This window comes from Electrophorus electricus, chromosome 6, assembly GCF_013358815.1.
Source record: "Electrophorus electricus isolate fEleEle1 chromosome 6, fEleEle1.pri, whole genome shotgun sequence".
Taxonomy (NCBI): domain Eukaryota; kingdom Metazoa; phylum Chordata; class Actinopteri; order Gymnotiformes; family Gymnotidae; genus Electrophorus; species Electrophorus electricus.
The window spans coordinates 9,791,150-9,802,494 of NC_049540.1; the positions used below are offsets into that span (position 1 = coordinate 9,791,150).

General features: G+C 41.0%; 1 protein-coding gene across 1 annotated transcript; it reads right to left on the minus strand.

Moving 5' to 3' along the window:
* Positions 1–730: 730 nt before the first annotated feature.
* Positions 731–10,487, minus strand: rnf167 (ring finger protein 167). The gene is made up of 10 exons (XM_035527422.1): positions 10,187–10,487; positions 6,347–6,449; positions 6,071–6,151; positions 5,689–5,829; positions 5,106–5,193; positions 4,909–4,999; positions 3,858–3,963; positions 3,676–3,769; positions 2,704–2,784; positions 731–2,490 (listed from the first exon to the last, which is right to left on the minus strand). The coding sequence occupies exons 2-10, from the start codon at positions 6,446–6,448 to the stop codon at positions 2,033–2,035; spliced, it is 1,242 nt and encodes a 413-aa protein (XP_035383315.1). The 5' UTR covers position 6,449; positions 10,187–10,487; the 3' UTR covers positions 731–2,032.
* Between the last annotated feature and the right edge of the window lie 858 nt (positions 10,488–11,345).

Here is an 11,345-nt window from a genome sequence, read left to right on the forward strand (position 1 = left end):
TCAATCAGAACACACACCCTGGCAGTAAGCACAAACATGCATCCCACTGAGTTGAGTGTTTTGGTGAAATTTGCTGTGGACTGTATACAGTCATAATGATAAGGCGACAATTTCAAGAAATTATCACAACAGCTGAACATTGGGCGTGTTTCTTTTTCCATAATTTATAACCTAAATGGCTCTGAGTTAGCCACAGTGACCTAATTAGCCACCTAGCTAAGTAATCTCAAGTGAAGATTTTTTTTGGTTCTGACTTGCACTTACAAACAGGTTGGAAGAGGTAGGACAGAAGAGTCACGGAGCAATAAGGGAGATGAGATGTATTTAGGACACGCATGAAAACACCATTAAATGTCAAATTCCAAGGCAAAAACAAATCTATGTGACCTCATGTCAGCAATGTGTGCTTTCCAAAGAAGCTTGAAATGTTCAGGCCTACAAATGGATTTGCAGCGTCCGGCTATTTCACTGTTCACTCCCAACTTTAAAGACTTGGCAACACCTACAAGATGTCACTTTGCTCCCATTAATTTGCAGTTCTTTTTGTACATATTTCTGAATTTTTTATGAACTCTGTTCTTCAGACTGGGATGCAGGGGACGCAGGGGCTTTGTATTACTCATGTATGGACCTTCATCTCAGTAGAAATAAGCAAGCGTATTAAGATACATGAGAGTACCCCTGTTTCGACCAGAATAAACTCCAACATCATAAAGACAGGCTAAGGATAGTCAATAGGTAAAACTCCTTTTATGGCACAAATCTGATGATACAGTATTAAAGAAATCCCATGTAGTACATTACAAAGACAGATATTAGAAATCAAAATAATGGGGTGAGCGGAATAAAATCACAAGTTATTGGTCCCCATTCTGTGGTCAGGTGTCATATACGTAAACTATTTGATTATAGTGTTATTCAAATGTGCTTAATTTATAAAAAAAAAAAAGACACCTCATGTCAACTCATCTCAATCAAGATACAGGCTAATATATTACAAAAATATGGGTGTTCAATGTTATCACAAAATGAAATGACAGGTAAGGTTTAATGAAAACTATACATATTTGCAAATTTTTAAAATGCATGTCTTTAAGGTGATCACAACAGGTTATTTTTTAATTTAGGCACGAAAAGTAAAGTGAAACGTTATTTCTTGCTTGAAAAAGAGTAAGTGTCAATTCCTTTATCACAGGACAATGCAGCTTTGAAGAGCATAAACATGGGTATAGGCAGTCAGTTACACACATCAATGCAAAAGTAGCCCACACAAACTCTCAGATCAGGGTTTTCCAACTCTGGTACTAAAGCAGTGCAGAGTTTGGCTTCAGCCCTAATCTAATACATCTAACAGTTAAGTCAGGGACTTCAGTAGCATCTGAGTATTAGCATCAGGGATTTTAGTACTAAACTCTGCAGGATGGTGGATCTCCAGGACCAGCTATTGCCATCCCTGCATTAGATACACAAGTGTCAACTTGTGTAATGCAGAAAGACTTTAGACTTTACTTAACAAAAGACATTCAAAAAGAAGAGACAAAAAACAGCAGAAAAAAAGCCAAAAGAGACATTCATGCCTACTCTGTAATTTTACTGTTTCATTGCACATGTTGCTTAAGAACTGGTATACAAACTGACAACAGGTCCGTACTGCACAACACTGTAGTGCCATAGCGTATAGCGCAATACCTATAAAAGAATGCATTACAAAAAAACACTCAATGTCTGTAGCTTCTGTTCTCCCTACACCACAGCCACGATGAATTTACCTCAATTCACTCATCAGGTTCAGCACCAACGCCCCTGATGTCAGGTGTCTCTCTTACCTCAGGGGGGCACTGGTGTGTATTCCACAGATGAGTGCGAGGCTAGGATGAGCATCCTACATGACCTCTTACATGAACTTTGCTGAAGCTTTTCTTTACACTAACTAGCCTCAAACAATAAAATTACCTTTTTAGATAAAAATGATAAAAAAAACAAAAAAAACAAAAAGCATGTTTCTAATCTTTTTTCCCCTGCAAGGTGTTTGTCACACCCCAATGGGTCCACGGCCAATAAGATGAGTGGTATCATCGTCAGAGGGGCGTCCGTCATCCTCCTCCTCAGTGTCTTCTTCTGAAATCTCCATTGGCGAGTAGTACCCGTCGTATCCCAGCAATGGCGAGTCCTGCTGTGGCACATGGGCCAGGCACTGCACGGAGGTTGTCACCGTGGTGATGGCCGGAAATGTATCGACAGTGGAGTCATAGGTGGCGGTAGCATGAGGACTCCCCAGAGACGGTGAGGAAGGATTAGAGGGGCGGAGCAAAGGTGTGCGCTCAGACTCGGCCCTGCCTTCTTCATCATCACCCCTGTGAGGCCCAACCTCTTCGTCAGAGTCGGACGAATCGGAATATTCGGGATTGGCACGTGTGACACGCTGCTTGCACACGGGGCAGGTCTTCTTGGTCTGTGTTAGCCAAGGATCCACACACCTGCTGTGGTAGGCTGAGGAACGGGGCACAATCCACAGCAGGGTTAGACAAACAGCACCCAGCTCATTCCCCCACAGTATAAACACCAGTTACATAGTCAGAATGCAATTTCCTACGACACCCAGCTTGGACTGTGTAAATTCAACAAAAATACAGCACTCAGATGTCATTACACTATGCAAGGATGAACAGACAAACATGCCTGCACACCCGCAGGTTCAGTTACCGTGTGAACAAGGCAGCACTCGTAGCTTGTCCCCCTCTTCATATTCATCCAGACAGATAGCACATACATCATACTCATCACCTGGAGGAGGGAGGAGTGCAGAGAAGAAAAAAAAGAGAATTAAAGAAGAGCAAGATTAACAGGTAGCCCGCCAGGCCGCATCCATATTAGGACCTGGCTAAAATCATCTGTCAAAAGCATCTGTTGCTAGGTTGTAGATATAATGCATCCTTGAACATAGTGTTCAAAACTGCCATGTTTCTTCACTGGCCAGTTCCCTACATGTATTCAGAATGGTTCAAAATGTGTTTAATACATCTTAATTCCAGATCAGGACTCCTGGGGTGAATCTCCATCCCTATCAGCACTAACATTTAGTCCAACACCATTCAGCAGATGCAACTTATTCAGAATTTTGCTGCAAGAGTTTTGCTCCAGGACAAAGAGAACAGAGCACATTATACCAGTTCTAAAACTGCTTTACTGGCTTCCTGTTAAACAATTTATGTTAAAACACCACCACAAATCTACAAGTCCACAAATTACTACTTAATGGATGAGGCAGTTTTCTGATATGCTCAAAGAATATAAACCCTTTAGGTCTCTTAGATCCATGGACACAAAGCAGATTGTAGAGCCTAGATGAAGCAGTGTTTCGCTCTAATGCTACACCAAAGAATAAACTCCCAGATATAGCCATTTTAAATCTACCTTTAAAACATTTCTATTCTCTCCATCTTATAGCTGAGCTCTTCCATAATATATCTGGCAGTACTTTGTTCTATTATAGTATGTATTAAATGTATTTTTCTTATTTTCTTCATAATTAAACCATGTTTATTTAAATAAACATTGAGGTAATTTCTTTATTTTGGTTTATTGTATTTCACACACACACATGCACGCAAAATAACAAAAAAAACCAAAACAAAACACTCTACGTAGCAGCCTACGTAGTGCCCTCCATCTCACCTTTGGTGAATTTGTGAATTGGGATCTTTCTCAGCTCCTCTTTAGTCAGTCTGTTCTTCCGGAGCGTCTTCCTGTACTGCACGCAACGCACAATCTGCCCACACAAACATGGTTTAAAACAAAAACAATCCACATGTTTAAATCTCTCTCTCCCCCCCCCCCCCATCAGGAAGTTGACTCACCAGGATAATAACCATGACGATAATGATGAGGCCCACCACTCCAGTGAAAGGGATGAGGTACAAGGAGAAGGGAAAGGTGGGGTCTGGCTTTAGGATGACGTAGGCCCTGTACATTACATATAACAGAATGAGCCCGTGTGTGCCAGCAACACAATCTCAAAAAAATTCAGATATGCTACTTAAAGAAATTAGAATGCAGACAAGTGTAGAACATTCCTTCATAATGTCATAAGCAGGTTGCACTGGAGAGGTTCCCATAGTAATGATGATGATGTCAAAATGAAGGCTGTCATTCTCATCACAGAGGCAGTTAGAACTACATTCTATTCCACTAGGACCGTAAGCAATGCGCTTGTATTCCCTACACTAATCAATTCCCTACTAGTGTTGCTTGTCAAATGAACTGTAGTTGATTATATCCCTTCATTCACAATACCCTGAAATGTCATCACGCAGAAGAGATTGTGTGGGTCATACGACAGCAGGGAAGTACGACAGTAAGCAATATTTACCTCAGGATAACTTAGTTAGATGTTGATCACATGATGTGTGATCACATGATTAACTACATTCATTTTCCAGTGGGTTTAGCATTTAAGATTACAAAAGGTTCCCGAAATATTAATAGCACTGCAATATTAATATGTCCATGTACCTGGACATATTCTCATTTATCTGCTACTCTCCGTTATGCAGCCAGTCTTAGCTCACTAGAAGATCCTGAGTCAGTCAGTGTGTGATGGATAAACTTTCATGTTATCTTCCTTCATAGTAATACACCATGATTGACGACTCCCAGTGCAGCTGAAAATTCCATTATATCTGAATGCTCCATCATGTTTGGAATCTCCCTTAAAACAGGCTACTTCCTTACACAATACACTTCACAGGGGCGAGTGAAATGCATCTCGTCACAATAATACACTACCTAGTCATTAGGTGTTTGTCACAGTAACAGTGCTCCTGTGTATGTATGTATGTGTGTATGTGTGTGTGTGTGTGTGTGTATGTATGTATGTATGTATGTATGTGGTGTCTGTCTGTCTCTCACCCTTTCTCAGTTATGATGAAACTGTGGAGGATTTCAGAGGCATAGTAGCTCGTGAACACCGAGGGGATCACGATCTCTTCTGCAATTGTTTCTACAGAGACAGACCAAGAAACAGTCACACTGTTGAGCATCTCAACTCACACTGTAAACACCATGGAATGTGTTTGTGCGTCTGAGAGCGAGCGTCTCTCTCTCACCGTTGCTGTAGTTCATGTTGAGCAGTGTGTTCGAGTACATGTTGTGGATGATGGCAGCACTGTAGCCTGCTAGCTGGGCATGCAGCACCTGCATGGAATAAACAAAACTTTCATTTCTGCAGCAGTTCTGAAGAACGCGCACCTAGCAATGGTGTTTTAATGAGGGAGCAGGCATTCACAATGAAAAGAGATGAGAGGTTGACTCGGTATTATTCTCAGTTCTTCTACAACCTATTCTTACTGTCTTACACAGTCCACCAAATAGGAACACATCTCCCAAGGTGATTTAGCTAAGGCTGAATCAAACGTTTATTTCTACCCAAGAAGCTGAATACAGACATAAAGGTTGACAGATGCGCACAAGAAACAAGAAGGAAACAAGAAAACAAGAAGGAAACAAGAAACAAGAAGTTAAGCTTGGAGGAACAAGTTAATTATGCTAGATAAATGGTACTATGAACACAACTGGAGATTAACCTACTAAACTTAATTGCAATTTAAATAGCAGCTGCAATTTTTTCAAAGAAAAATATTGAAAAGCAACCAAAAATGAATAGATAAGGTTTGGTGATCTGGAACCAACCTTAATATCAAAGTTGCAGTCATAGCGGCGGATCAGAACGATATATTTGGTGGTGCTGTTGGGACCGGTGGGGGTAGGCGAGGCAGGGGCAGGGTCAATGGGGGTGCAGGCATTCAGAGGATGAGACTCTACCAGCAAACCCTGAGAGGGGGGAATATCTGGGTCAGTGGTGCTGAATTACATTACAGATGGCACAGGCAAAACGTCGTCTTAATGCTTATTGGACAGCGACTAGATGAGGTCTTTGAGTCCGTCACCTCTGTATAATTACAGTCAAATGGTGTTAAATGGACACTATAAAGCAAGTCCTAATCTTCTCTTGTTCCATGCAGCTTCAGTGTCAGAGACAGTCTCTCTTTGGTCGTGTGTTCCCTCTCCTTACCATCAGACCATCCTCAGGCAGGGGAGAGCCAAACAGAGCAGGCAGATCATCCAGTAGCTTGGAGGTCATGTTACCATAGTGCTGGAACAAACAGGAGACAGACAGAGAGACAATAGTACACCAGCGCTCACAGCAAAACCCCCAAATGCCAACAAGAAATAAACACCAAATGTTTAGAGCATGTAAAAGCTCTACAAAATAAGAGCCACAAAGATCAGGTATATATAAAAAAAGAAAGCAGGTGGCTATAAAAATGCCAATGGTCTGGAGACTCACAGTATAAATGAAGGCATGACCAGGGGAGGGCACCAGAATGCAGAAGATGGCAAAGGCCAGCAACCTCAGTGGATTCCCCATGGACCACACATCTGCACACATCCTGTTACACAGGACATGAGAGAAAGAATTCATAATTTTACTGTGACTTTTGAATAACTATGTTTCCTGAATGTAGTACATTCAGTGCACAATTTACTGGACAGTAACAATTTGTTAGTTACACACAGCCATGTATTCTAATGTGAAACAGAACTGAGACTACGAGGCTGAAGTGCAGAAGGCAAACTTTGGTGATTCTTAAAAACTGCACTGACTAAATCATCAAGGAATCACAGCCTTTTAATACACAGACTCATCCCATTTCAAGACAAATGTCATTCATACACAAATCATAAATGTGGTGGGGTTTTTTTCCACAGTCAAATGATATCTACACCACAGTGGATTGTGTACTGGTGCTCACGTGTCTGTCTTCATTCTGAATCACATATGCACACCTCAGATTACTGATCAAGTTAAATTAGCACACTGGCTCTGCCTTTTGCCCCCAAGTGTCAAGCCTCTATATGCCTGTGAACAGAGAGGCTAATTCACAACCATTCCCAGTTATATTTTAATCTCAAGGAAGAAAACCAAAGAATGACAATGATTAGGCTCCTCAGTAGGTGAGGCCCAGTTAATTTCCTAACTCCAGGACACCTCCGTCATATGACATTGTTATCTGGACATGTCTAAGTATTTGCAGTGGATGCTGACTCATTCCAAGTGCTGAGTGGTTAGAACCCTGAACCATAGATACCGTATCTAGGACAGAAAACATGGATACGATGTTCAGTCTGTCTTTTGGGGGGTGCGAGTCAGCTCTTCTGAGAGATGGTGTACAAGGTAGCCTGACTAAAGGCTGGAAGAACACCACCACTGAAAGTCTTCATCTGCTCTGACATGCTAGACTCTGTGACCCAACAGGATTCTGTGAGTCAGGTAACAACCAGTTACTGTTAGGTGAAGCATGTGCGTTGGGCAGGAGAGCTATAGGACCAAGACTGGACAGCCTAAAGAGCTATTAATGCTCAGACTATCATATTTGGTCTTGAGCATTGTCCAGTTAGGGATGCTTCAGGCCAGAGCAGTCACTTCACCAGACCACTGCACAACCAAACTGGATGATTACAAATGGTGTATGCATGCCAGGCGCTTAATTACTCGAGCGGCACTTTGATAAGCACAGCAAACAGCCCTGGACTGGCAAGACACCAGTTAAATCAATGAACTGTGAGACCAAACTAGTTTAGCCTTCACACTATAAGGTTTTTTCCACCCCCAACATAGATTTGGGTCTATATTTATCAAGCTCTGCAGAGTAAGAAATCATCCCATAGCAGTTAAAAAAAACTAAGCAAAGCAAAAAACTTTTTTAGCAATTGCCTTAACCTAGAAAGGCAATCTGTTCACCACCAGGCTGTAGGGGAGTTCAAGAGCTTCTTCAATAACTTGTGTTCAGGAAATGTTTGGGGTGAAAAAAAGCATATTCCAGGCAAGTAGAGGTGACGGCACAACACAAAAACGAGCTCACTGATGGCTACCATTTTTGGAATAATTTCTGTAACTGACCTTGAATAGGATGTAATCGTTCTGTTAAAAAATCTATCACCAAAGCTCCTGCAACTTTATGTAATTTGCCAACAGCGAAAATGACTAGATTCAGACACAGCCAACACCACCACAGATCAAATGTCATTACATGGCCTCCAGTAAAATGCAGCATCATTAATTTCCCCGATTAGCAATATGCAATCAAGCTGCATTTAGGCAAACTACTAGTTGCACTGTGGATGACGGCATCACAGATAACCTCAATTTCAAGCACAGACAAAAAAAGAAGAAGGAAAAAAAAAGTATATATGATATAAATGTAAAAATCATCAGTAGTCAAGAAAGATTTTAGCATATAACCTAGTCTAGTTTGTCATATACACACACTGTTGTCTGGATTTGTTTTTGACCCTGCAGTAAAGTTTCTATTTCAATGTACTGAATCTATCGTACAATGATAAGAAAAAAGTTATATCAAAAAACATAAATAAGTTCAACAGTTAGAATAGAGAGATGATGTCAAGCTTTCCATTATCCTGCACAGAGTGTTGAATATGACAGCATTCTCTAAAAATAAGCTCTTCTCCTTGCTGACACTGAGAAGAGGAAGCCTCATCAACATCTTGCATGCAGTGATCTGAGGTAGGATTATTTCAACTGCTAGAAATTGTGTGCAACTTTAATGTACATCTCATCCCTGGTCAGTGAGAACTGTCAGACTGGACTTGGTGTGGTTCACACTGCCCTGCACCCATGCAGATCTCGATCCACGTGCCAGTCCCACCACTGCTGGCTGCTCTCCTGCATGCCCACACACTCTGCACAGCGACACCCCAGACAACTGCAAACACTGTTCTACCACTGGCCCCCTTTCTGCCTTTTCGTGTCTTATCACCTGTAATGCAGCCAGCTCACAAACCAGTTCAGCAGGTAAGACTGTGGGGCTGACCACAGAAAACATGAAAGAAGGATGCAGAGATATAGATAAACAAAAGTGATGATACAGGGCTGATTACAGGGTCAAGCCTGGGAAAGAAGAAGAGAGTGAAAAACATAATGAAAAAAAAAGTTTACATTAAGTCCTGAAGAAAAATTAAGAAAAGAAAGCAAGATAAGTTACAGATGATAGGGAATGTAGGATCAAGATGGCTCTCAGCCTAGGAAATCCTCTCTTACACAATAGCTGTTACAACAAATGGGTTGTTATTTCCTACTTACTGACATTTCATACAGTATGCAGCTCATGCATGTGACAAAGGAGGTCTTAAGATCTGTGCATGCATGATGAGTACAATTATTTATTATTATTATTATTATTTACATAACACCTTTCTCAGACTCAAGAATGCTTTTGGTCTTAAATTGATAATCATCTAACACTCTTAAATTCATTGTAGATCATGTTATGCTAACTGGCACTGTCCTCGGCAAAACTGGAACAGTCCTTGGGTTAAAGGCAGGACTGCCTGTGGATAATCAGAGTAGAACCGAGTACACCCTACCCAAACCAGCCCGCATTGCTTAGCGAGCAGCAGCTGGTCTGTGAGTCATAAGATTTTATAGAAATGAAACGGCACCGAATGAATCTGCAGAATTTACAGTGCAACTGCTACTTGTCTAGGAACGCTCATCCTTCCCTGCTCACGGGGAAAAAAATGACCAGATTAAAGAAAAGCTCAGCTGTTTTCTTAGTTTTAGAGACAGAGAACCAAATGCAACTCATTGTTATGCACAATACTCCACTAAGCGGAAGCGATGTAGGTTAATGCAGCGTTAGCTAAAAAGCGCCCCAAATGGATTGTGGATTTTAAACCGTTGCGCAACAAAATCCTAGCTAGATAGGGTTAGCAACCACACATATTCCGTACTCTGTATATAAAAAAATTCTGTCAGACACAACTAACTGTACAGTCGTTTAACTTCGCTTCCCTGAGTCGACTACTTCGTTTTTAGGAAAACTTACTGGCTAGCAGTTTGCTTTATGTATAGATAACCTAATCAAAGCAGTTGTTTTATGTAGCTAGCTACCCATCTAGCTAGCGAGTTAGTTAACTTTGTTAATTAGCTAGCTAGCTACTGTTTATAAGAACAATTACATTGAAACCGTAGCTAGCTAGCTATATTATAACAATAGAGTAACGCTTACAAGCTTTTAGCTGCGTTGTTTAAGCCTTATTGAAAGCGACATAGCAACGCATTTACACTGTAGCTATGTGTTCTTACAATTTGTTAAAAGGAACTTACCTTATTGTAGAAAGGTGAAGATATAGCTAGGTTAAAGTACGTAGCTAGCTAGTTAATACGTGCTTGCTAGCTAGCACCTTAGTTATCTTGTCAAAAGGACAAACAATGCTACGAGTTATTATCGTTGACTTATTCTTCACAACAGTGGTTTCGGTTTAACGAGCGCCCTTTTCTCAAGATACTCAAATCGAGAAAGCACAAGCAATAGCTTGGTCATGGTAACTGAGGACAAACTGTTTTGGTTCTTCCTCGAGAATAAATCATCAGTGTGTTTACGCTTTCACAAGGCCAAATATGGGGAGGTGAATTATCGCGAGATATCACGTGTCCACAGTTGCTCAAAGACCCTTATAGCTTTTATTAGATCTTCATTTGATTTAGTGTATGCTGATCACATTTACGCATTTTGTTTCTAAGAGAGAATGACTTCACTGGTTTGGTAATTATGGGAATTAATACGTAAGCCTATGGTATCATTCTACGACATATCGAAATATTTCTACATGCACCAAACACACTTCTTTGTTTAATATATTTCATGGAAATTACGTAAATTTGTCTGGATTTAATGTTTAGCGTTACTATCCTTCAAGTTCCACAATGCAATTCTGGGTTCTATAATTAATCACTAGTTAAATATTAAGTCATAATGAACAATATAATAAACCGTTCCATTTTACAATAAACTTGGTTCGCATTTAAGTCCGTGAGTTCAGAAAACTAATGGTGGTCCGTACGCGTACGCAAAGAGCGCGCAATGCGCAGCGACGCAAAATCCAGAGAAATCTGGGCCGCCTCAAAATGACCAAAGACTAGGGAACTATGAATTGAATGAAATATCTTCTAAGCGAGCTGAGCGACTGCGGTTGCGTCTTCAAAGACGGAGATTCAGCAAGGTCTCGAAAGCCTTTGAAGAAGCGGACTTGGCGGAGGCCGAATAGAATTCCGCGACTGAAGACTTTCGCTGCTGCACAGAGCAAACTTGCTACTGGGCGGTCGGAAACTGCTACAGCGTAAAACTCCCAAATAGATCAGCAGCCGGAGACAATTCGGTTACCTTTGGTCCACGAGAAATGTTTAGTCATTGGACCTAAATTAAACAGCTGAAGTTATGTTTTGTAGGAAAGATTTCTTCATGAGAGTGAATGAACCAGACACA